This window comes from Mobula birostris, chromosome 2 (assembly GCF_030028105.1).
Source record: "Mobula birostris isolate sMobBir1 chromosome 2, sMobBir1.hap1, whole genome shotgun sequence".
NCBI lineage: Eukaryota > Metazoa > Chordata > Chondrichthyes > Myliobatiformes > Myliobatidae > Mobula > Mobula birostris.
The window spans coordinates 83,984,493-84,011,751 of NC_092371.1; the positions used below are offsets into that span (position 1 = coordinate 83,984,493).

General features: G+C 48.0%; 1 protein-coding gene across 2 annotated transcripts in view; it reads left to right on the plus strand.

Moving 5' to 3' along the window:
* Window positions 1–3,914: 3,914 nt before the first annotated feature.
* LOC140188160 (zinc finger protein 341-like) overlaps window positions 3,915–27,259 on the plus strand; it is a 54,506-nt gene continuing 31,161 nt past the window's right edge. The window contains exons 1-5 of one of the 2 annotated variants that reach the window (XM_072244156.1): window positions 3,915–4,040; window positions 19,628–19,735; window positions 20,344–20,537; window positions 21,643–21,780; window positions 24,056–24,238. In XM_072244156.1, coding sequence (XP_072100257.1) covers window positions 4,010–4,040; window positions 19,628–19,735; window positions 20,344–20,537; window positions 21,643–21,780; window positions 24,056–24,238 — 654 coding nt within the window. In that variant the 5' untranslated portion in view covers window positions 3,915–4,009. Of the gene's footprint in view, window positions 4,041–4,407; window positions 4,507–19,627; window positions 19,736–20,343; window positions 20,538–21,642; window positions 21,781–24,055; window positions 24,239–27,259 lie in introns of those variants that run through there. The other variant, XM_072244165.1, reaches the window with a different exon arrangement.

Below are 27,259 nucleotides of genomic sequence, written 5' to 3' on the forward strand. Positions count from 1 at the left end.
ACCGGCCTCACTCACTTCCTCTGGCAGCTCATGCCATGTAGACCACTCTCTGGGTGAAGTTGCTTGAGAGAGTTAAGTTGAAACTGTATGTAGTTTGGACAGTGACAAGGTGATGACAACATTAGAGTGTCTTAATTTAAAACATAGGAAGAGAATTAGGCCATTCAGCCCATTGAATTGGCTCTGTCTCACAACTAATGATCAGCACTTACTGGTCACATAGCAAACACAACAGCTATGCTTCTTTCTCTGCAAGAGACTGCCCATAGTTAGCCCATGCCTTCCCTATAGTCAAATATCAAAGGCAAAGTCGGGTTTATTGTCAGACACACAAGTCCATGTTCACACAGGTGCAAAGAAAAACTTACTTACAGCAGCATCACTGACAGATCAGAGACTCACAATTCACAATTAAAATATAAATTAAACATATAGAAACACAGAAAACCTACAGCACAATACAGACCCTTCGGCCCACAAATCTGTGCCAAACATGTCCCTAAGAACTACCCAGGCTTTACCCATAGCCCTCTATTTTTCTAAGCTCCGTGTAGTCATCCAGGAGTCTCTTAAAAGACCCTATCATCTCTGCCTCCACCACCGTCACTGGCAGCCCATTCCACACACTCACCACTCTCTGCGTAAAAAACTTACCCCTGACATCCCCTCTGTACCTACTTCTAAGCACATTAAAACTATGCCCACTCATGCTAGCCATTTCAGCCCTGGGAAAAAGCCTCTGACTATCCATACGGTCAATGCTTCTCACTATCTTGTACACCTCTATCAGGTCTCCTCTTATCCTCCGTCGCTCCAATAAGAAAAGGCTGAGTTCATTCAACCTATTCTCATAAGGCATGCTCCCCAGTCCAGGCAACATCCTTGTAAATCTCCCCTGCACCCTTTCTATGGCTTCCACATTCTTCTTGTAGTGAGGCAACCAGAACTGAGCACAGTACTTCAAGTGGGGTCTGACCAGGGTCCTATGTAGCTGCAACATTGCCTCTTGGCTCTTAAACTCAATCCCACGATTGATGAAGGCCAATACACCGTATGCTTTCTTAACCACAGAGTCAACCTGTGTAGCAGCTTTGAGTGTCCTATGGACTCGGACCCCAAGATCCCTCTGATCTTCAACACTGCCAAGAGTCTTACCATTAATGCTATATTCTGCCATCATATTTGACTGAGGTTATCTGGGTTACCTGAGTTGAACTCCATCTGCCACTTCTCAGCCCAGTTTTGCATCCTAACAATGTTCCGCCGTAATGTCTGACAGCCCTCCACACTATCCACAACACCCCCAAACTTTATGTCATCAGCAAATTTACTAACCCATCCCTCCACTTCTTCATCCAGGTCATTTATAAAAATCACAAAGAGTAGAGGTCCCAGAACAGATCCCTGAGGCATAACACTGGTCACAGACCTCCATGCAGAATATGACCTGTCTACAACCACTCTTTGGCTTCTGTGGGCAAGCCAGTTCTGGATCCACAAAGCAATGTCCCCTTGGATCCCATGCCTTCTTACTTTCTCAATAAGCCTTGCATGGGGTACCTTGTCAAATGCCTTGCTGAAACCCATATACACTACATCTACTGCTCTTCCTTCATCAATGTGTTTAGTGACATCCTCAAAAAACTCAATCAGGCTTGTAAGGCATTCATACGGAATTTTTACAAGAAAGAACGCAGGGTTGCATGTGGTGACATGTATGTAATCTGATAATACATTTTACTTTGAACTTTGAATTAGAACAAAAAAGTTGAAGTCCATTTTTGGGGAAAGCGATCAAAGTGGACACAGTGTTGCTCCACTGGGCTGTGCTTGTTGATTCAGGAACTGAAAGGTTGAAGGAAGCAGCTGTTTGTGAACCTTGTGGTGTGCAGCTTCAGGCTTCTGTACTTCCCGCCTGACGGGAGCAGTGAGAAGATGGTAGGCCAGCTGGTGGGGATCTTTGATGATGGATGCTGCTTTCTTGAGGCACCTCCTGCTCAAGATACGACCAGTGGTGGGGAGGGATGTGCCCATGATGTATTGGGCTGAGTCATGACCCTCTGCAGCTTCTTACATTCTGCAGATACTGAATATCCAGAGCAACACACAAGGACGCTGCAGCTTAGGCAGCATCTATGGAGCGGAATAAACAGTCAACATTTCAGGCCGAGGCCCTTCATCAGTGATAATAAACCTGATTCTGAATCTGAAAAGCACCAAGTTATTCTTTCGCAAACACGAGGAATTCTGCAGATGCTGGAAATTCAAGCAACACACATAAAAGTTGCTGGTGAACGCAGCAGGCCAGGCAGCATCTCTAGGAAGAGGTGCAGTCCACGTTTCAGGCCGAGACCCTTGGTCAGGACTAACTGAAGGAAGAGTGAGTAAGAGATTTGAAAGTGGGAGGGGGAGGGGGAGATCCAAAATGATAGGAGAAGACAGGAGGGGGAGGGATGGAGCCAAGAGCTGGACAGGTGATTGGCAAAAGGGTTATGAGAGGATCATGGGACAGGAGGTCCCGGGAGAAAGACAAGGGGGGGGAACCCAGAGGATGGGCAAGGAGTATAGTGAGAGGGACAGAGGGAGAAAAAGGAGAGAGAGAAAAAGAATGTGTGTATATAAATAAATAACAGATGGGGTACAAGGGGGAGGTGAGGCATTAGCGGAAGTTTGAGAAGTCAATGTTCATGCCATCAGGTTGGAGGCTACCCAGACGGAATATAAGGTGCTGTTCCTCCAACTTGAGTGTGGCTTCATCTTTACAGTAGATGAGGCCGTGGATAGACATATCAGAATGGGAATGGGACGTGGAATTAAAATGTGTGGCCACTGGGAGATCCTGCTTTCTCTGGCGGACAGAGCATAGGTGTATAGCGAAACGATCTCCCAGTCTGCGTCGGGTCTTGCCAATATATAGAAGGCCACATCGGGAGCACCGGACGCAACATATCACCCCAGCCGACTCACAGGTGAAGTGTCGCCTCACTTGGAAGGACCGTCTGGGGCCCTGAATGGTGGTAAGGAAGGAAGTGTAAGGGCATGTGTAGCACTTGTTCCACTTACAAGGATAAATGCCAGGAAGGAGATCAGTGGGGAGGGATGGGGGGGACGAATGGACAAAGGAATCACGTAGGGAGCGATCCCTGTGGAAAGCAGAGAGCCGGGAAGGGAAAGATGTGCTTAGTGGTTGGATCCCGTTGGAGGTGGCGGAAGTTACGGAGAATAATATGTTGGACCCGGAGGCTGGTGGGGTGGTAGGTGAGGACCAGGGGAACCCTATTCCTAGTGGGGTGGCGGGAGGATGGAGTGAGAGCAGATGTGCGTGAAATGGGGGAGATGCGTTTGAGAGCAGAGTTGATGGTGGAGGAAGGGAAGCCCCTTTCTTTAAAAAAGGAGGACATCTCCCTCATCCTGGAATGTAAAGACTCATCCTGAGAGCAGATGCGGCAGAGACGGAGGAATTGCGAGAAGGGGATGGAATCTTTGCAAGAGACAGGGTGAGAAGAGGAATAGTCCAGATCGCTGTGAGACTCCGTAGGCTTATAGTAGACATCAGTAGATAAGCTGTCTCCAGAGATAGAAACAGAAAGATCTAGAAAGGGGAGGGAGGTGTCGGAAATGGACCAGGTAAACTTGAGGGCAGGGTGAAAGTAGGAGGCAAAGTTAATGAAGTGAACGAGCTCAGCATGCGTGCAGGAAGCTGTTATTTTGCATTGTTATTTACTTTCGCAATTTTGCACTGTACCGCTGCGGCCAAATAACAATTCTCACCCCATCTAAATCAGGGCAATGAACCGGATGGATTGAATTGTGTTGGGCCGGAGAGAACAAACTGCTCCACCTGCTGGCGGAACGGGTCAGGCGCGGCGCTGTCTATAGGCGGCCTGCAGCTCCCTCTAGTGGGGATCGTGGGCTCTACTGCCTCCGCCCGGGGTTTCTTTCGCCTTCTCTCTCTCTCTCTCTCCATTTCCCATCGTCCCAACCTCAAATACAGCAGAGAAGCTCCAAGATGGCGCAAGCAATTTTCGAGGCGTTGGCAGGTAGTAAAATGCAACGTTTCACCTACTTTCCCACAGTTTAATCCCCGCTCCCGACTTGCGCGTTGTTGCATTTGGGGCCTCGTCCTGTGCATGCAACAGCGTTGTCCTTTCATTGCTAAAGTCTGGCGATGAGCAAATGTCTGTAAACTATTGTTCTGCAATCTTTCCATTTCGTTCTCCCCCGGTGCAGATGTAAGTGTTGGGTTTCTCGTTGATCCTACTCCTGTCTGGGAAGGGGGCGGTGTCTTTGGCTTTCCCGGGGGGAGAAGCTCCGGAACAGCGGCTTCTGAGCAATACGAGAGGCGGAAGATGGCAGGAGGCTCGGGGGGTTGTTGGAAAAGCCGGAGAGGGTTTAAAAGGCCGAGAAGTCCCAGCTCTCTTGTACGCTGGGACTTCGCTGCATTAATGCAAAAAAATAAATACAGATAAGGTGCACAGGCCTGTCTGAGAGTACAGGTCTATACAGGTGAGGACTACGAGCTGTTACAACGGTGCGGTAGCCTTAATTTGCTCTCTGCAATTTTGGGGATTGATCGTAGAGGTTAATTTAATGAGATTGGAAATGTAACTGCAGTAGTTTGGTCGGGACGGGGTCAGAGAAACATTCTTGTGTGGGGGTCTGCAGGGAGCTGACACTGACGGAAGGAAATGGTTTCTGTAAGTGTCCCTCAAACCTGGTTGATCGCTCTTGGCGTGTAAGTGGGGCACTTCTGACAAGTTCCGTCGTCTGAATTATAAATCTCAGACAAGCTGTTAATGGAGTTTACTGAACACAGCCGGTGTTGCCCCCACGGTTATATCTTGGCCGGCCTGTACTCTGCCTCCTGACTACATTGTCTGAAAGACAACGTCAGCAGGGATGTTCCAGTCAGCAGTTTCTAGCTGACCGCCCTCCTCTCCCTAACACCCGGTACCTGAGGGGCGAACCTCGTTCAATATTGGAACTGTTGGTCCTGAGTCCCGTCACAGAACTAGCCCTGGTGTCATTGTTAGACCCCGAGATCTCACTTCGACCCCGTTCCTCTCGTGGCACAGACAGATAGAGGAGTTGGTACAGTGCACGATTCCCCGAAGGTGCTCTGCCAGCTGGCCTTCATCTGTCAGCAAGCTGTGGACAGGAAAACAGAACATCACAGCTCAGAATTAGAATCAGGTTTAATATCAAACAAGAGAAAATCTGCAGATGCTGGAAATCCAAGTAACTAACTAACACACACGGGTACGTCGCTGGAGGAATTCAGCAGACCAGGCAGCATCTACAGTTACGTTTCAGGCTGAAACCCTTTGGCAGGACTGGAGAGAAAAGATGAGGAGTAGATTTAACAGCTAGGGGAGGGGAGAAAGGTGATAGGTGAAACCAGGAGGGGTAGGGATGAAGTAAAGAGCTGGGCATTTGATTGGTGAAAGAAATACAGGGCTGGAGAAGGGAGAGTCTGATAGGAGAGGACAGAAGGCCATGGAAGGAGGGAATGGGGGGAGGAGCACCAGAGGGAGGCGATGGGCAGACAAGGAGATAAGGTGAGAGACAAAAGGGAATGGGGCAGGGGTACCAGAAGTTTGAGAAATCGATGTTCATACCACCAGGTTGAAAGCTACCCAAATGGTGTTATTCCTCCAACCTGAGTGTGGCCTCATTGACATATCGGAATGGGAATGGGAAGTGGAATTAAAGTGGGTGACCACTGGGAGATCCCGCTCCTTCTGGCGGAGGGGTAGGTACTCAGCGAAATGGTCTCCTAATCTACATCGGGTCTCACTGATATACAGGAGGCCACACTGGGAGCACCAAACACAGTACATGACCCCAACAGACTCACAGGTGAAGTGTTGCCTCATCTGGAAGGACTGTTTGAGGCCGTGAATGGTAGTAAGGGAGGAGTTGTAGGGGCAGGTGTAGCACTTGTTCTGCTTGCAAGGATTAAGTGCCAGGAGGGAGATCAGTGGGGAGGGACAAATGGACAAGGGAGTCGCGTAGGGAGCGATCCCTGCAGGAGGGGAAGGGAGGGAAAGAAAGATGTGCTTGGTGGCTGGATCCTGTTGGAGATGGCCTGCCCATCTCCTCCTGCTGGTGTTCCTCCCCCCTTTTCTTTCTTCCATGGCTTTCTGTCTTCTCCAATCAGATTCTCCCAATATCCCTTTTTTCACCAATCGACTTCCCAGCTCTTTACTTCACCCCTCCCCCCCCAGTCTCAGCTATCACCCTGTGTTTCTCTCTCCCCTCCCCACCTTGTAAATCTACTCCTCATCCTTTTTTTGTCTCAGCATGAAACGTCGACTGTACTTTTTTCCATTGATGCTGCCTGGCCTGCTGAGTTCCTCCAGCATTTGGTGTGTGTTGTCCAGGTTTAATATCACTGGCATATGTCATGAAATTTGCTTTGTAGTACAATGCAATACATATTAATGAATGATAACTTGTAACAAGTATATATAAAAATTCAATTAAAGTAGTAGTGCAAAAAGAGAGGGAAAAAGTACCGAGATTGGGTTCATGGTCCATTCAGAAATCAGATGGCAGAGGGGAAGAAGCTGTTCCTAAAATGTGAGTGTGTGCCTTCAGGCTCCTCTACCTCTTCCCTGATGGTAGCGATGAGAAGGAGGCATGTCCTGGGTACTGGGGGTCCTTTATGATGGATGCTGCCTTTCTGAGGTATCGCCTTCTGAGAATGAGAACCAGCTTTAATATCAACAGCGTATGTCATGAACTTCGTTGAATTTGGGGCAGTGGTACAATACGCAGTAATAAAGCAAAAACCTGTGAATTACAGCAAGTGTGTGTATATGGATGTATGTTAAATTTGTTACGTGTAATAAGTAGTGCAAACATCTTTTAAAAACTTTTGAAGGTGTCCTGGATGCTGGGGAGACTAGTGCCCATGATGGAGCTGGCTGAGTTTACAATTTCCTGCAGCTTTTATCCATCCTGTGCAGTGGCCCCTCCATACCGATGGTGATGCGGCCAGTTAGAATGCTCTCCATGGTACTTCTGTAGAAATGTGTGAGTGTCTTTGACATACCAACTCTCAAACTCGTAATGAAATATAGCTGCTCTCATGCCTGCTTCATAATTGCATCAATATGCTGGCCCCTGGGTGGACCTTCAGAGATGTTGACGTCCAAGAACTTGAAATTGCTCATCCTTTCCCTGCTGACCGCTGGATGAGGCCTGTTGTGTGTTCTTTAGACTTCCCCTTCCTCAAGTCCACTATCAATTCCTTGGTCTTACTGATGTTGAATGCAAGATTGTTGCTGCAGCACCACTCAACAGGCTGATCTGTCTCGCTCCTGTACCTCCTTGTTACCATCAGAAATTCTGCCAACATTAGTTGTGTTGTTGGCGAATGTATAGATGGCACTTGAGCTGTGCTTGGCAGAGGTGTAGAGAGAGTAGATCAGTGGCAGATGGATATACAGAGGTCCAGGTCTCAGAGCTTGATGGTAACAGGCTCTTCGGGGCACGATGTTGTGCCGACTTTTTAACTTGCTCCAAGATCAATCGAAGTCTACATACCCTCCATTTTTCATCTGTGTACCTGTCTGACAGTTTCTCAAACTTGTATGGATGTGTGGTGGAAAGTGTGCTGACTGGCTGCATTACGGCCCGGTATGGGAACACCAAAGCCTTTGAGTGGAAATCCTACAAAAGGTAGTGGTTTTGGCCCAGTACATCCCGGGTAAAACTTTTCCAACCACTGAGCACATCTACATGAAACGTTGCTGTAGAAAAGCAGCATCCATCATCAAAGACCCTCACCACTCAGGCCATGCTCTTTTCTCACTGCCGCCAACAGGTAGAAGGTACAAGAGTCTCAGGACTTGCACCACCAGGTTCAGGAACAGTTTCTGCCCCTCACCGTTAAGCCCTTGAACAAAAGGGGATAACTACACTCATTAAAGGACTCTTTTATATTGTGATTTCATGCTACTTATTTATTGCTATTTATTTATATTTGCATTTGCACAGTCTGTTTGCAGTTCCTGATGTTTACAGGTTACAGTTACCGTCAGCTGAGCATGCAGCAGAAAAAGAATCTCTGGGATGTGGGTGGTGACATGTATGTCCTCTGATAATAAATTTTACTTTGGACTTTGTCCCTGTTGTATCCGTCTCTACTACCACCCCTGGCTGTGCGTCCTCACCCACCACACCCTGTGCAAAGAACTTCTGACACCCCCCCCCCCCCCCCGAAACCTTAAAATGATGTCCCTTGTATCAGCCATTTCAGCCCTGGAAGACAGTCTAGACCATTCTATCTATGCCTCTTCTCATCTTGTACACCTCTATCAACCTCTTACCCTCTTTCATTCCAAAGAGAAAAGCCCTCACTTGCTCAGCCTATGCTCATGAGACGTGCTGTCTAATCCAGACACCATCCTGGTAAATCTCCTCTGCACCCTCTCTAAAGCCTCTGCACCCTTCCTATAATGAGGTGACTAGAACTGCACACATGTGTGTCCAACCGGAGTTTTATAGAGCTGCTCTTGAACTCGGACCCCCTGACTAATGAGTTGGGATATTGTGTGGCAGTTGTACACAATTGTACATTGGTGAGGTCACACATATTGTGTCGTAAATGCACCTTCTGCTAAATGTCAATCTTCTAGAATATATTTTATTAATTTATTTGTCGAAATATTAGTTCATGTGTTGTTTGTGAATTATCTGTACTGTGTTGTGCACCTTGGTCTAGAACAGAGTTTCCCAACCTTTTTTATGCCAGGAACCAATATGGACCCCAGCTTGGGAACACCTCCTATAGACATTGTTTTGTTTGGGCGGTATATCCGTATATGGTTGACTAACAACAAACTTTATCTTCAACTAAAGAATCAGAATTGTGTTTAATATCACTGGGAAATATGGGGAAATTTGTTGTTTTGTGGCAGCAGTACAGTGCAATACATAATAATAAAATCTGTCAATTACAGTGAATTAAGATTGAATGACCTTGAATTAAGTAGCTGAGAAAGAGAGTAAAAAAGGAGACACAATACTGAGGTAGTTGATTGTCCATTCAGAAAGCTGAGGGCAGAGGGGAGGCGGCTGTTCCGAAAGCATTAACAATATTTAAAAGAGGCTTGTGCAGGGACATAGTTTGGAAAAGTTTACAACAGAGGTTCCCAACCTGCGGTCTACAGACCACTTGCTTAATGGTATTTGTCCATGGTTGGGAATGCCTGGGTTAGCGGGATTTGGGCCAAACATTGGCAAATGCAGCTGGCTTAGATATGGAAATCTTGGTGAGCATGGTTCGTCCCGTTGGGCCAAAGGCCTGTTTCTCGCCTCTGTAATTTTGCTAAAACCGTCACCCTACCTGTTGTTCCGTAGGACGTGCCTGATCCAGCACCCAACTACGGACTTAATTTAAACTTGAGTTCATGCAGATCACTGTCTCTGCTCTTTCCCCCTTTCAACCCCTGCCCATGGCCCCAGACCTGTTGCTCCTTTGGCTTTCAAATTCCCGTCCTTGTTTCCTGATCCCATTGGGAAAAGTCAACCGTCCCTCCTCCAGCCATGCAGCCTGCAAGATCTCCACGTCTGATTTCCAGCCAGTCCAAACTTCCATCACTACTCCAGAGGCTGTGCCTTCAAAACTGAATTCAAAATTTCCACCATGATCCCCCCGCATCCATTCCCAGAGGTACAACGGATCCGAAGGCTGAAATCGTATTCAAACTGTCACTAGTTAACCTAAGACCATAAGACCATAAGACAAAGGAGCAGAAGTAGGCCATTCGGCCCATCGAGTCTGCTCCGCCATTTTATCATGAGCTGATCCATTTTATCCTATTTAGTCCCACTGCCCCGCCTTCTCACCATAACCATTGATGCCCTGGCTACTCAGATACCGATCAATCTCTGCCTTAAATACACCCAATGACTTGGCCTCCACTGCTGCCCATGGCAACAAATTCCATAGATTCACCACCCTCTGACTAAAAAATTTTTTTCGCAATTCTGTTCTGAGAGGGCGCCCTTCAATCCTGAAGTCATGCCCTCTCGTACTGGACTCCCCCATCATGGGAAACAACTTTGCCACATCCACTCTGTCCATGCCTTTTAACATTCGAAATGTTTCTATGAGGTCTCCCCTCATTCTTCTAAACTCCAAGGAATACAGTCCAAGAGCGGACAAACGTTCCTCATATGTTAACCCTCTCATTCCCGGAATCATTCTAGTGAATCTTCTCTGTACCCTCTCCAACGTCAGCACATCCTTTCTTAAATAAGGAGACCAAAACTGCCCACAGTACTCCAAGTAAGGTCTCACCAGCGCCTTATAGAGCCTCAACATCACATCCCTGCTCCTATACTCTATTCCTCCAGAAATGAATGCCAACATTGCATTCGCCTTCTTCACCACCGACTCAACCTGGAGGTTAACTTTAAGGGAATCCTGTACGAGGACTCCCAAGTCCCGTTGCATCTCAGAACTTTGAATTCTTTCCCCATTTAAATAATAGTCTGCCCATTTATTTTTTCTGCCAAAGTGCATAACCATACACTTTCCAACGTTGTACTTCATTTGCCACTTCTCTGCTCATTCTTCCAATCCATCCAAGTCTCTCTGCAGACTCTCCGTTTCCTCAGCACTACTGGCCCCTCCACCTATCTTCGTATCGTCAGCAAACTTAGCCACAAAGCCATCTATTCCATAATCCAAATCGTTGATGTACAATGTAAAAAGAAGCGGCCCCAACACTGATCCCTGTGGAACACCACTGGTAACCGGCAGCCAACCAGAATAGGATCCCTTTATTCCCACTCTCTGTTTCCTGCCAATCAGCCAACACTCTATCCACGTATGTAACTTTCCCGTAATTCCATGGGCTCTTATCTTGTTAAGCAGCCTCATGTGTGGCACCTTGTCAAAGACCTTCTGAAAATCCATATATACAACATTCACTGCATCTCCCTTGTCTAGCCTACTGGTAATTTCCTCAAAAAATTGTAATAGGTTTGTCAGGCAGGATTTTCCTTCAAGGAATCCATGCTGAGTTCTGCCTATCTTGTCATATGCCTCCAGGTACTCTGTAACCTCATCCTTGACAATCGACTCCAACAACTTCCCAACCACCGACGTCAAGCTAACAGGTCTATAATTTCCTTTTTGCTTCCTTGCCCCCTTCTTAAATAGCGGAGTGACATTTGCAATCTTCCAGTCTTCCGGAACCATGCCAGAATCTATCGACTTTTGAAAGATCATCGCTAATGCCTCCGCAATCTCCACAGCTACTTCCTTCAGAACACGAGGGTGCATTCCATCTGGTCCAGGAGATTTATCGACCTTTAGCCTATTCAGCTTCCTGAGTACTTTCTCTGTCGTAATTGTGACTGCGCACACTTCTCTTCCCTGCCACCCTTGAGTGTCCGGTATCCTGCTGTCTTCCTCAGTGAAGACTGATGCAAAATACTTGTTCAGTTCCTCTGCCATCTCCTCATCTCCCATTACAATTTCTCCAGCATCATTTTCTATTGGTCCTATATCTACTCTCACCTGTCTTTTACACTTTATATACTTGAAAAAGCTTTTAATATCCTCTTTGATATTATTTGCTAGCTTCCTTTCATAGTTAATCTTTTCTCTCTTAATGACCTTCTTGGTTTCCTTTTGTAAGGTTTTAAAGACTTCCCAATCCTCTGTCTTCCCACTAATTTTTGCTTCCTTGTACGCCCTCTCCTTAGCTTTAACTTTGGCTTTGACTTCTCTTGTCAACCACGGTTGCATCCTTTTTCCACTCGAAAATTTCTTCTTTTTTGGAATATAACTGTCTTGCACATTCCTCATTTCTCGCATAAACTCCAGCCACTGCTGCTCTGCCGTCTTTCCCGCCAGTGTCTCTTTCCAGTCAACTTTGGCCAGGTCCTCTCTCATGCCACCGTAATTTCCTTTACTCCACTGAAACACCGACACATCAGATTTTGGCTTCTCTTTTTCTAATTTCACAGTGAACTCAATCATGTTATGATCACTGCCTCCTAAGGGTTCCTTCACCTCAATCTCTCCAGTCACCTCCGGTTCATTACACAATACCCAATCCAGTACGGCCGATCCCCTAGTGGGCTCAACAACAAGCTGTTCTAAAAAGCCATCTCGCAGACATTCTACAAATTCCCTCTCTTGAGATCCAGTGCCGACCTGATTTTTCCAATCTCCTCGCATGTTAAAATCCCCCACAATTATCATAACACTGCCCTTCTGACAAGCCTTTTCTATTTCCAGTTGTAATTTGTAGTCCACATTCCTGCAGCTAAATAACTGCCATCAGGGTCCTTTTACCCCAGCTATTCCTTAGCTCAACCCATAAAGATTCTGCACCTTCCGGTCCTATATCACCTCTTTCTAATGATTTAATATCATTTCTTACCAATAAAGCCACGCCTCCCCCTCTGCCTACCTTCCTATCCTTCCAATACACCGTGTATCCTTGGATGTTCAGCTCCCAGAGACATGCATCCTTTAGCCAGGTCTCAGTGATGGCCACAATATCATACCTGCCAATCTGTAGCTGTACAACAAGATCATCCACCTTATTTCTTACGCTGCGTGCATTTAAGTAGAATACCTTAAGACCAGTATTTGATACTTTTTGCTTTGATTTCACTGCAATTTTATTGCACTGCAACTCATCCCAATGGCTACACATTTGCCCCATCACCTGCCTGTCTTTCCTGACATCTTTACTGCTCACTATCTTAGATTTATTTCTGTTTTCCCCTTCCTCCGCTCTATCATTCCGGTTCCCATCCCCCTGCCAAATTAGTCAAACCCCTCCCTAACAGCTCTATTAAACTTTCCCACCAGGATATTGGTCCCCTTCGGGTTCAGGTGTAACCTGTCCTTTTTGAACAGGTCATACTTCCCCCAGAAGAGATCCCAATTATCCAAGAATCTGAAGCCCTGCCCCCTGCACCAGTCTCTCAGCCACGCATTCATCTGCCTGATCCTACTATCCTTGCCCTAGCTAGCACATGGCACAGGTAGCAATCCCAAGATTACTACCCTGGAGGTCCTGCTTCTCAGCTTCCTTCCTAACTCCTGGAAATCTCTCTTCAGGACCTCCTCCTTTGTCCTATCTATGTCATTGGTACCAACATGTACCAAGACAACCGGCTGCTCACCCTCCCCCTTTAGAATATTCAGGACCCGATCCGAGTCATCCCGTACCCTGGCACCTGGGAGGCAACACACCATGCGGGTATCTCTGTCAGGCTCACAGAATCTCCTGTCCGTTCCCCTGACTATGGAATCCCCCACGACTACCGCATTTCTCTTCTCCCTCCTTCTCTCCTGCACAACAGCGCCAGGCTCAGTGCCAGAGACCTGGTCACCGTGGGCATCCCCTGTCAGGTCATCCCCCTCAACAGCATCCAGAACAAGATATTTGTTGCTGAGGGGGACAGCCACAGGTGTGCTCTCCACTATCCGGGCATGTCCCTTCCCTCTCTTGACAGTGACCCAGTGTTCTGACTCCTGTAGCCTAGGGATGACTACCTCCCTGTAGCTCCTGTCCATATCTTACAACCTGTTCCATATCTTACAATATTTAATATTAATGCACTTTAGTTTGTTATTTATGTGTGATTTATCTGTAGATTTTATCCATAACTTCACAAGTTATCATGGGTTATGTGTGCTACTGTGCTTTACGCCCTGGTTTGGAAAACGTCTCATTTCTATGCGTTATATTTCTTGTTACATACATTTACATAGTTAAATGCCAATAAACTTGACTTGAATGTGGAGCAAGAAACAATCTGCTGGCAGAACTCAATGGGTCGAGCAGCATCTGCGGGGGGGCAAGTGGACAGGTGAAAGGTCTCGGTCCGAATCGTCGACTCTCCGTTTCCCTCCACAGAAGCTGCCTGACCCTTCGAGTTCCCTTAGAAACCCCCTTCCCCTCAGGCCGAGATTTACATTGTCAGTGACGGAGCGAGTTTATATGATGCCTTTGAAGTACTTCAGGATGAAAAAAGTTGGAGATATTTGTGATACGGTGCGGTTGGCGGTTCGAGTGACATGATTACAGCTCGGGGGGGGGTGAGAGTTTACAGATATTTGTGATACGGTTAACGGTTAGGGAGACGCGATTACAGCTCGGGGGGGTGAGAGTTTACAGATATTTGTGATACGGTTAATGGTTAGGGAGACGCGATTACAGCTCGGGAGGGTGAGAGTTTACAGATATTTGTTATACGGTTAACGTTTCGAGTGACACGATTACAGCTCGGGGGGGGTGAGAGTTTACAGATATTTGTGATACGGTTAACGTTTCGAGTGACACGATTACAGCTCGGGGGGGGTGAGAGTTTACAGATATTTGTGATACGGTTAACGTTTCGAGTGACACGATTACAGCTCGGGGGGGGTGAGAGTTTACAGATATTTGTGATACGGTTAACGGTTAGGGAGACGCGATTACAGCTCGGGGGGGTGAGAGTTTACAGATATTTGTGATACGGTTAATGGTTAGAGTGACATGATTACAGCTCGGGGGGTGTGAGAGTTTACAGATATTTGTGATACGGTTAACGTTTCGAGTGACACGATTACAGCTCGGGGGGGGTGAGAGTTTACAGATATTTGTGATACGGTTAACGTTTCGAGTGACACGATTACAGCTCGGGGGGGGTGAGAGTTTACAGATATTTGTGATACGGTTAACGGTTAGGGAGACGCGATTACAGCTCGGGGGGGTGAGAGTTTACAGATATTTGTGATACGGTTAATGGTTAGAGTGACATGATTACAGCTCGGGGGGTGTGAGAGTTTACAGATATTTGTGATACGGTTAACGTTTCGAGTGACACGATTACAGCTCGGGGGTTGAGAGCTTACAGATTTTGTGATACGGTTAACGGTTCGATTGACATAATTACAGCCGGGGGGGGGGTGAGAGTTTACAGATATTTGTTACATGGTTAACGGTTAGGGAGATGCAATTATAGCTCGGGGGGGGTGAGAGTTTACAGATATTTGTTACATGGTTAACGGTTAGGGAGATGCAATTATAGCTCGGGGGGGTGAGAGTTTACAGATATTTGTTACATGGTTAACGGTTAGGGAGATGCAATTATAGCTCGGGGGGGTGAGAGTTTACAGGTATTTGTGATATGGTTAGAGTGACATGATTACAGCTCGGGGAGTGAGAGTTTACAGATATTTGTGATACGGTTAATGGTTAGAGTGACATGATTACAGCTCGGGGGGGGTGAAAGTTTACAGATATTTGATGTACGGTTAACGGTTTGAGTGACACGATTACAGCTCGGGGGGGTGAGAGTTTACAGATATTTGTGATACGGTTAATGGTTAGAGTGACACGATTACAGCTCGGGGGGGTGAAAGTTTACAGATATTTGTGATACGGTTAACGGTTCGAGTGACATGATTACAGCTCGGGGGGGGTGAGAGTTTACAGATATTTGTGATACGGTTAATGGTTAGGGAGACGCAATTACAGCTCGGGGGAGTGAGAGTTAACTGTCAGCATCCTCTGTAAACAAGTTTGCACGCTGCCTCCTATATGTACGTTGGTTACTCCAGGTGCTCCTGTTTCCACCAACAGTCTGAAGCCGTACCAGGTAGGTTCATGGTTAATGTAAACTGTGCTAGCATTATATAGATGGGTTGTTGGGTAGTGTGGCTCACTGGAACAAAAGGGTCTGTTTTGCTATGTGTCTGTAAATCGGGGGTTCCCAATCGTTTTTTATGCCATGGACCCCTACCATTAGCCAAGGGGTTCATGGACCCCAGGTTGTGAACTCCTGCTCTAAATTAACTAAAACAAAATAAAGCTTTTCTGTACAATCCAGTCCAACCTTCTGCAGTCGAGTATCGCCCATTGGCGCAGTCGAGTATCGCCCATTGGTACAGTTCTGTCCTACAGTATGGAAACAGACCCTTTTGTGCCTATCAGTACTTGGATTTCCAGAAGGCCTTTGACAAGGTGCCACACCTGAGGCTGCTTAACAGGCTATGAGCCCATGGTATTACAGGAAAGACTCTACTATGGATAAAGCAGTGGCTGATTGGCAGGAGACAAAGAGTGGGAATAAAGGGAGCCTTTTCTGACCGGCTGCCAGTGACTAGTGGTGTTCCACAGGGGTCTGTGTTGGGACCGATTCTTTTTACGTTAAATCGTTAAATGTCAGTGATTTCGACGACAAAATTAATGGCTTTGTTGCAATGTTTGCAGACAATATGAAGATCATAGCAGGGGCAGATAGTTTTGAGGAAGTAAAGAGACTACCGAAGGACTTCAGTCAGATTAGGAGAATGGGCAAAGAAATGGCAGGTGGAATACAGTGTTGGGAAGTGTACGGTCATGCATTTTGGTAGAAGAAATGAAAGGGTTGACTATTTTCTAAATGGAGAGAAAATACAAAGGGAGGTGCAAAGAGATTTGGGAGTCCTTGTGCAGGGTTCTCTAAAGGTTAGCTTGCAGGTTGAGTCTGTGGTGAGGAAGGAAAATGCAATGTTAGCATTCACTTCAAGAGGACTAGAATATAAAAGCAAGGATGTAATGCTGAAATTTTTTAAAGCCCTGAGGAGGCCTCACTTGGAGTATTATGAGCAGGTTTGGGCCTGTTATCTTAGAGAGGATGTGCTGAAACTAGAGAGGGTTCAAAGGAGGTTCATAAAAATCATTCCAGGATTAAACTGCTTATCATATGAAGAGAACCTGATAGCTCTGGGCCTGTATTCACTAGAATTCAGAAGAATGAGGAATAACCTCATTGAACCTATCAAATGGTGAAAGGCCTTGGTAGAGTGGACGTGGAGAGGATGTTTCCTATGGTGGGAGAGTGGAAGACCTGAGTACACAGCGTCAGATTAGAAGAGGGATGCCCTTTTAGAACAGAAATTAGGAGGAATTTCTTTAACCAGAGAGTGGCAAATCTGTGGAATTCTTTGCAACAGGCAGCTGTGGAGGCCAAGTCTTTATGTATATTTAAGGCAAAGGTTCATAGATTCTTGATAAGTCAGGGCATGAAGGGATACGGGAGAAGGCAGGAGATTGGGGCTGAGAGGGAAATGGATCAGCCATGGTGAAATGGCAGAGTAGACTGGATGGGCGGAACGGCCTATCTTATGGTCTCATGGTCTTAACACCCATCTGCACTCATCCCGTTTTCTTTGCCCCACATTCCAATCACCATCACACCCATCTCACCCACACAACAGGGGCTGTTTTTGGAGGCCGATTGAACCTCCAGCCCACAGTTCTTTTGAATGTTGGAGTGTCGTGACAAGCTAGCCAGCCTCTGCCAACATGTGCATATTCCACAGTCACACTTTATTAATCTGTGCACAAGACGAGCATCCCAGCCTCTGTCACCATACCAAACTGTTCTCCCCGTGCACAAGTGAACGAGAGTGAGCTGTCAGACTCGCCGCCGACAGTCATGTGGAGGTGTCACCGGGATCTGAACTCGGATCGCTGGATCCACAGTCCCCAGTGATAACCATTGGAGCCCGTTTTTGAATTTTGAAAATGATATTGACTTTCCCCCACCTTTTTATTCTGGCATCTTCCCCCTTCCTTCTCAATCCTGATGAAGGGTCTGGGCCTGAAACGTCGACTGCCTATCCATTTCCATCGATGCTGCCTGACATGCTGAGTCCCTGTGTGTTACTATTGCCCTCACTGCTGTGATGATATTTACTGAATTGCAACTTGGCTTTCAGTTTGCTGCCACGACTTGGAATGAGTAGTTGCAACTGACAGGCCATGGTCCTACGGCGGCTAAGGTGTTGGCTCAATAGTCTCATATTTCAGATTGAGTTATTTATCAAAACGTACAGTGAAATGTGTCGTTTCTGACAATGACCAACACAGTCTGAAGACATGCTGTGGACAGCCTGCATGTTTGTGAAGCAAAAGGATTTCAGGTTGTATATTGAATACATTTCTCTGACATTAAATGTGCCTGTTGCACCCATTGAAACCCCCAGGCGATCACAGGCTTCTTACAGGTGTCTGAACCCGGGTCGCTGTGCTAACTGCCCCCATTTGAGACCGTACAAGTTTTGTTCAAAGATCCAGCAGAGTTGTCCTGTGTCTGTAATAATAAAGTCAAGAATTGTGTTTCTGACCGGGCACTGTGATTTTCAGTGATATGCCCATCCTTGTCCACGAGCCCCTCTCTCTCTGTGCCTTTTCAGAATTGCCTAAATGACCTCTACCAAAATACGCCACCCTCATATTTCCTTACCGTCAGACTTCTGAAAGGTCTGTAAACACCACCTCACTATTGTACGATTGATTTATTTATTAGTTTTGTTTTGCACTGCACTGCTGCCGTGAAACAACAGATTTCATGACATATCGGAGGTGATAATCATTTTCTGTATTTGACACCAAACAGCTGTCATTCGAGATACTGGGACGTTTATCATCTTATTGGGTGGACTCTTAGAGTCATGGAGAAATACAGCACAAAATCTGGTCCTTTGGCCCATCTAGCCTATGCCAAACCATTTAAACTCTCTACTCTCATCGACCCACACCCGGACCATAGTCCTCCATACCCCTACCATCCATGTATCTATCCAAACTTCTCCCTAGTCCCATCGACCCACACCTGGACCATAGTCTTCCATACCCCTCCCATCCATGTATCTATCCAAACTTCTCCCTAGTCCCATCGACCCACACCCAGACCATAAGCCTCCATATCCTTCCCATCCATGTACCTATCCAAACTTCTCCCTGGTCCCATCAACCCACACCCGGACCATAGTCCTCCATACCCCTCCCATCCATGTACCTATCCAAACTTCTCCCTAGTCCCATTGACCCACACCTGGACCATACCCCTCCATACCCCTCCCATCCATGTACCTATCCAAACTTCTCCCTGGTCCCATTGACCCACACCCGGACCATAGACCTCCATACCCTCCCATCCATGTACCTATCCAAACCTCTCCCTAGTCCCATCAACCCACACCCGGACCATAGTCCTCCATACCCTCCCATCCATGTACCTATCCAAACTTCTCCCTAGTCCCATCGACCCACACCTGGGCTATAGACCTCCATACCCCTCCCATCCATGTATGTATCCAAACTGCTCTTAAACGTTGAAATCAAGCTCACATGGCGGGTGGGGGGGGGGGGGTGGTGCGGCATGGTAGCTCAGCGGTTAGCAAAACGCTTAACAGAACCAGTGACCAGTTCAATTCCCGCTGTCGTCTGTAAGGAGTTTGCCTCTGTGTGTGCATTGGCTGCCATGAATCTGCTGTCGTAGCGGTCTTTCTGAACACGAGAGATTCTGCAGATGCTGCAAGTCCAGAGTAACACACAAAAAATGGGGTGTGTGAGAGGGAAAGGGTTTGAGGGAGGGACTAGGGAAGCCAAAGGGCCAGGTTAGACTCAATGGTACGACGGCGTGTGATCGAGTTCCCACTGGGGACGTACGGGGTGTATCGCCCACCGGGTTCCCTCCCTGGGCCCACAGTTCATCCCTTGGACGTTGAGGATTGTGGCTGTCTGGGGTGGGGGGGGAGTGGATGGTACTGCCGACAGATGCCCCCACACCCAGGTGACTGTTGTGTCCACTTCTCCGCCTCCACTAGGAATCGACAACCAGACGGTGTTGGCTGTGCAGTCACTTCTAGACAGTCAGGGAGCGGCGTCAGAGCCCGGGACCCAGGGGGTGACCACCGGTATCCAGTCTGCTCTGGGTGAGTGACATGGCGGGGGGGGGGGGTCTGGGGATTCAGTTATGCCCCCTTCCCACCCCAACCCTACTTCCCGACACCCTCGCACCACTTAACCCAGGGGGTGACCACCGGTATCTAGTCTGCTCTGGGTGAGTGACATGGCGGGGAGGGGGGGGTCTGGGGATTCAGTTATGCCCCCTTCCCACCCCAACCCTACTTCCCAACACCCTCACACCACTTAACCCAGCCTTCTCCACCCCTGCCCACCAATCCCATCATGTGTACATTCCTGACCCCCCCCTCCCCCGGTGATCTGTCTGACCCTGATCCTCGGAGACTGTCTCTGACCTCCTCAACCCTGTTTCCGACCCCCCCACCACATATCTGAACCCCTGTGAACCCACCTCTGATGCCATGATCCCACCTCTGAATCCCCACGACCCCTGACCCTGCTCTGACACCACAAAATGTTTCTGACTTTGTGACCTCTCAGACCCCTTGACCCTCGTGAACTGTCCGATCCTCTGTGATCTGTGTGACACACCGTGACCTGCCTGAACCCTGCGACTCCATTTTGGACACCCTTGACCCCTCTCTGAACCCTCCATGACCCATCTCTGACCCCGCAGATGAGGAAGACGTCTTTCTCTGTGGAAGATGCAAGAAACAGTTCAACTCGCTGCCAACCTTCGTTTGCCACAAGCGGGACCAGTGCCCAGGGAGTGGGGGACCATCGCTGGCCTCCGTCTCGCTCGCCCCCAGCGGCCCCTACACCTCCGTCCCCACCCTCAGCACCGGACCACCCCCACCTGTCAGCCGCCAGGTAAGGGAGGGTGTTGGCATCATGGTTTGAGGGGACGATGGTGGGTGATGGTTCTCACTGAGTGGGTGGGTGTCCTCCTCAACACCTCACATCCCACCTCAACCCTCCTCCCTCGCCCTCTCCCCTCCTCCCTTGCCCTCGACCTCTCACCCTCACTGCTTCTGGTCTCCCTCTCCCCTGTGGATGGTGAGGTTTTATTTGGGCCTGGTGTCTGACCCTCTGCGATCTGTGTGACACACCGTGACCTGCCTAACCACGTGGCCAAGTGGTTAAGGCATTGGACTAGCGACCTGAAGGTTGTGAGTTCGAGCCCCAGCTGAGGGAAAGTGTTGTGTCCTTGAGCAAGGCACTTAATCACACAGTGCTCTGCAATGACTCTGGTGCCAAGCTGTATGGGTCCTAATGCCCTTCCCTTGGACGACATTGGTGTCATGGAGAGGGGAGACTTGCAGCATGGGCAACTGCTGGTCTTCCATACAACCTTGCCCAGGCCTGCGCCCTGGAGAGTGAGGACTTTCCAGGCGCAGATCCATGGTCTCGCAAGACTAACGGTGTTGGGTGGTGTGCAGTAAGGATGGGGTGGAGACTGAGGGGGTGGAGGAGGGAGCGAGATGAGGATGGATGGGTGAGAGGGCGAGGTTATCTGTGAGTAGTGTGGGGGGATTATTCCAGCACGAGGCCTGGGGTGGGAGGGAGGGGGAATGTTGGGGTGGGGATTCGGAGAATCAGCCCCTTCACACTGCATCTTTGTGAGAATAATCAGATCTTTCTCGTCTACCCCTTCCTTACTGTGTGTGTTTGTGTGTGTGTGTCTCTCTCTCTCTCTCTCTGCCTCTTGCCCTCCCCGTCTCTCCACTCTCTTCACCCTCCCCCCCTTCCTCTGTCTCTCCCTGTGTGTGTGTGTGTGTTTCCCCACTGTGTGTGTGTGTGTGTCTCTCTCGCTCTCTCTCTCTCTCCCTCCCCCCCATTTCTCCCCCTTTGTCTCTGCCCTCCTGACCCTCCTCTCCCTTTCCGCCCCTCACTCCCTCTCCCCGTTTTGTCTCCCTCCACCCCCCTCCTCTCTTTCGCTCTCCTCTCCTGCCCCCCTCTCCCCACTGTCCTCCAGCAAGTCCCCACCTACATCACGGTGCCTCACTCGCCCCTCACTCAGGCGCTTCTCCAAGGTAACGTAGTGGTGAGTGACGATGTTCTGATGTCAGCCATGTCGGCCTTCACCTCCCTGGACCAGACGCTGCCCACACAGGTAGGCTGCTGCCCCTCCCGTCATCGCACAGTCGTGGGGAGGGGTGTTGGGGGGTTGTTATCCATGGGTGGGGGGAGAAGGGAATGGTGGGGGAGCAGCATTGGGGGGGGTAACTTTGACAATGGATGGCGAGGACGAAAGGGAAGGTGTGGCAGAGTGGGTTATTGTTGGCCATGGGTGGGGAAGGGGAGTGTGGATTGGAAGGTGTTGTGGGGGGTGGAAGCAGGGTGGGAAGTAAGGAATTCTGTTTTTGGTGAGTGGGTTGCTGGGGCTACCCTGAGCTCAATGTAAAACTGTTCAGAGTTTGTGATACCTCTTCCTGGCGCTGACACTGACATCAAACATAATCTCCCTTTATAGACAACACACACAGAATGCTGGAGGAACTCAGCAGGGTCGGCAGCATCTATAGAAAAGAGTGCAGTCCACATTTTGGGCTGAGATCCTTCATCAGAGCTGTTCATAGACACTACATGACCTGCTGAGTTCCTCCAGCATTTTGTGTGTGTTGTTTGGATTGCCAGCATCTGCAGATTTTCTCTTGTTTGTAATTGGACTCTCGTTCTAAGTCCCAGTTTACATCCTGTTTAGCATTTGGATACATGTCACTGGTTAAATATTTAATCGTTGGGGAAAACTAAACACATTTCCACATGGAAATCTTCTGGCCCATCTAGTAAGCCACTGCAAGGAATACATTTTGGGTTGGTCAAAGTCCAATTTTGCATTAAATTCCTATGCAAGACCTGCATGAGATACTGGTGAGGGAGGTGGTTGTCCATGTGGAGGGAGGGGAACCTCATTCCCTCCAAGACGCCGAGGGTTGGTTGTGGATATTGACGCTACACTGTGGGTGTGGGCACTTGGTTGATGGGGGAGGGGAGAGAGTAGACCATAAGATATAGAAGCAAAACGAGGCCATTTGGCCCATCGAGTCTGTTCCACCATTTCATCATGGCTGATCCATTTCCCTCTCAGCCCCAATCTCCCTGCCTTCTCCCCGTATCACTTCACGCCCTGACCAATCAAGAATCTATCAACTTCTGCCTTAAATATACCCAATGGCTTACTGTATATGTTTGTTGATAATAAATTTATTTTGAACTTTTGATGTCCTTATTAATCAAAAGCCTATGAACCTCCATTTTCAACATATCCAATGACTTGGTCTCCATGGTTGCCTGTGGCAACGAAACTACAGATTCACCACTCTCTGGCTAAAGAAATTCCTTCTCATCTCTGTTCTAAATGAATGTCTGTCTATTCTGAGGTTGTCCCCTGTGGTCTCAGACTGTCCCACCATCGAAAACATTGAGACCTTTACCATTTGAGAGGTTTCAATGAGATCCCCCCCTCATTCTTCTGAATTCCAGTGAGTACAGGCCCAGAGTCATCAAACGTTCCTCATTTGAAAAGCCTTTCAATCGCAGAATCATTTTTTCATGAATTAATCAGCCATGCACACTTTGAACAGTAGAATGAACCTGGCGGGGGGCGCAGGGAGGATGAGTGGTTGCACTTCCAGCCAAGGTGCGATCCCTGAGGTCCCTATTTCCTCGATCCACAGAGAACAGACACCAGGCCCCTGCTGAAAGAACAGGTTTGAGGGGACGAACCGCTGGTGGAGGGGGAATGTCTGAGGATGCACCACTGGGGGAGGAATATCAGGGGTTTGGACACTTGGGGGAGTAGTTCGGGTGGGGGGGGACCCCAAGGAGGAAGGAAGATCTATGGGATGGACCCCTGGTGGAGAGGAAATTTCTAGGGGATGGTCCTTGGAGTGGGGAAGAAGGTCTGGGTTGATAGCTCATGGTGGGGGGGGGGCAGTTGTGGAGGAATGAATCCTTGGATGTGGGGTGATAGATCAGAGGGGTAGACTACTGGTGGAGGGGGAAGATCTGGGGGATGGACACCTGGGAAGGCAGAAAATTTTAGGCATTTGGAACCCTAGAGGGGAGGTCTGCGGTGTTGGACCTCTTCGGTAGAAGAAAGCTTTGCGGGACGAATCTATGGTGTGGGGAAGGTTGATGGACACATCCCCGGTCAGATCTTGGTGGTTGGAACCCTGGTGGCAGGGGGAGGACTGGAGTGTCGGACCTCTTCGATGGGGGGAGGTTTGGGGGACAGACATTGGTGTGGGGAAGGTCAGGTGACAATCTCGTGGACACATCCCACACGGGCCTCCCCTCCCGTCACATCTCCTAGATCTCTGTCAGATGTTGGGCCTTCCTCCTGGGAACTAACCCCTGATCATCTTGTATTTCGTCCCCTGCAGAGCAGTCACAACGTGCACCCGGTCACCTCCTACATCACCCCTCCTCCACCCCCTCCCCAGCCTGCAGCCGTCTCCATGACACCCAGCTCCAGCGGCAGCTCGGCGATCCAGGTCTACAGCGCACTGCCCCCCTTGACCGGAAACTCCTCTGACGGATCTTCGCTGGCAATGCCGCACTTCCAGGTAGTGAGCCGCTCACTGGGCGGGTGGGCAGGCGGGGGGCTGATTTTGGCATCTGTGGGGAGGGTGAGGTGGACAGAAGTAGCGAGTTCAAGAACTTATGGAACCATACAGCACAAATGGGCCCTTTGGCCCATCTCGTTAATGCTAACCCTGAATGGCGTCCACACTGATCCAATTTGCCGGCATAGGCTCCAGATTAACCAGACTCAAAAACAGTTACTTTCCTCAAGTAGTACGGCTGATTGACACCTCCACCCACTGACCCACCTCTCCACGCCCCCAACCACTACTACTTTATCATCTCCTCTCAGAGTCACCTTATGTACAGACAGTCCTGTGCCAAGTGACACTTTATGGACACACAATCAGTCCATGTATATAACCTATCTCATATATTGTGTTTTTTTTTTGGTTATTACATGCTTTATTTTATTGTGTATGCTTTTGGTGTTGCATCAGATCCGGAGTAACAATTATTTTGCTCTCCTTTACGCTTGTGTACAGGAAATGACAGTAAACAATCTCGAATCTATACTGCTGTATGCTTTTCATATCCAAGTGCCTGTCCAAATGTCCATATCTCCCCTCTCACCCTAAACATAGGCTCTCTAGTCTATTTGTTTATTTAGAGATCCAACACAGATTCTGAATCAGGTTTAATATCACCGGCATGTGACATGAAACTTGTCGTCTTTGCGGTGGCAGTACACTGCAATACGTAATAATAAGGAAAAACTGAAGAACAGGAAGAAATTAAATTAAATATGTAGTGCCAAAATAAAAATAAAGAAGTAGTGAGATAGTGTTCATGGATTCATTATCCATTCAGAAATCTGATGGCAGAGGGAAAGAAGCTGTTCCTGAATCATTGAGTGTGAGCCTTCGGGCTTCTGTACCTCCTTCCTGATGGTAACAGTGAGAAAAAACAATGCCCTGGGTGCTGGTGGTCCTTAATGATGGACGCTGCTTTTTTTGAGGCATCGCTCCTTGAAGATATCCTGGGTACTATGGAGCCTGGTTCCCACGATGAAGCTGACTAATCTTACAACTCTCTGCAGCCTATTTTGAACCTGTGCAGTAGCTTGCCCTCCCTACCCCCATACCAGACGGTGATGCAGCCTGTTAGAATGCTCTCCATGGTACATCTGCATGACATACCAAATCTCCTCCAGCTCCAAACGAAATACAGCCACTGTTGTGTCTTCTTTGTAGCAGCATCAATATGTTGGGCCCAGGATACACCCTCAGATATTGGCACCCAGGATCGTTGGCCCTTCTAGCCCAAAGAGCCACCCTGCCCAACAACCCACCTATTTAACATTCGTCTAATCACAGGACAATTTACAATGACCATCTAGCATACCAATCGATATGTCTTTGGGCTGTGGGGGATCTGGAGCACTTGGAGGAAGCTCACACACTCCTTACGTACAAACTCCTTACAGATGGAGTCGGAATTGAACTTTGAACTCCAATGCCCCGAGTGGTAAAAGCATTGTGCTAACCGCTACACGGCTGCTAGACTCCCCCGCTCTGGGTGAAAGACTCTGTCTGTCTTATCTCTGCCCCTCTTAATTTTATAGACTTACATAAGGACACTCCTCAGTTTCCTGGATTCCAGCGAGAGTAAACCCAACCTGTTCAATCCCTGTGTATCACCACAGCTCTCACTCTCATTCCATGCAACATCTTCTGCCCTCTGTCTATTGCCACCACATCGTTCCTGCAGTGTGCAGACCAGAATTATACACGATACTCGTAAGTGTGGTCCAACCAGTGTTTTGTCCTCTTATTCAGCTCCTTTCGTTACTATGGAGCCTTGTGTCTTCAAGGGAGGGTCGTGTGTGTGTGTGTGTGTGTGTGAAAATGTGCCCTTTGGAATGACCAATGTGCACGAAAATCTTGTGCTGTGGCACTTTTTGCCCAGTGACAACAACATGCACACTGAATCATTTTGTCAATAAAAACAGTTATAAATAAGCCAGTTCTAAAATCTGCAGACAAATTGTCACAAACTCCACATTGTCAACACCATCCGCATCAGAAACCGGAAAAGGAAATGTGATTGTGTACGATCATGAAATATACTTACAGTTGAAGTCAGAGTTTACGTACACCTTAGCCAAATACATTTAAACTCAGTTTTTCACAATTCCTGACACCTAATCCTAGAAAACATTCCCTGTCTTAGGTCAGTTAGGATCACTACTTTATTTTAAGAATGTGAAATGTCAGAATAATAGTAGAGAGAATGATTTATTTCAGCTTTTATTTCTTTCATCACTTTCCCAGTGGGTCAGAATTTTACATACACTTTGTTGGTATTTGGTAGCATTGCCTTTAAATTGTTTAACTTGGGTCAAACATTTTCGATGGCCTTCCACAAGCTTCTCACAGTAAGTTGCTGGAATTTTGTTCCTTTCCTCCAGAGAGAACTGGTGTAACTGAGTCAGGTTTGTAGGCCTCTGTGCTTGTGCATGCTCTTTTAGTTCTGCCCACAAATTTTCTATCGGATTGAGGTCACGACTTTGTGATGGTCACTCCAATACCTTGACTTTGTTGTCCTTAAGCAAGTTTGCCACAACTTTGGACATATGCTTGCGGTCATTGTCCATTTGGAAGACCCATTTGCGACCAAGCTTTAACTTCCTGACTGATGTCTTGAGATGTTGCTTCAATATATCCACATAATTTTCCTTCCTCACGATGCCATCTATTTTGTGAAGTGCACCAGTACCTCCTGCAGCAAAGCACCCCCACAACATGATGCTGCCACCCCCATGCTTCACGGTTGGGCTGGTGTTCTTTGGCTTGCAAGCCTCACCCTTTTTCCTCCAGAGATAACAATGGTCATTATGGCCAAACAGTTCAATTTTTGTTTCATCAGATCAGAGGACATTTCTCCAAGAAGTAAGATCTTTGTCCCCATGTGCACTTGCAAACTGTAGTCTGGCTTTTTTATGGCTGTTTTGGAGCAGTGGCTTCAGGTTATGTCGATATAGGACTCATTTTACTGTGGAT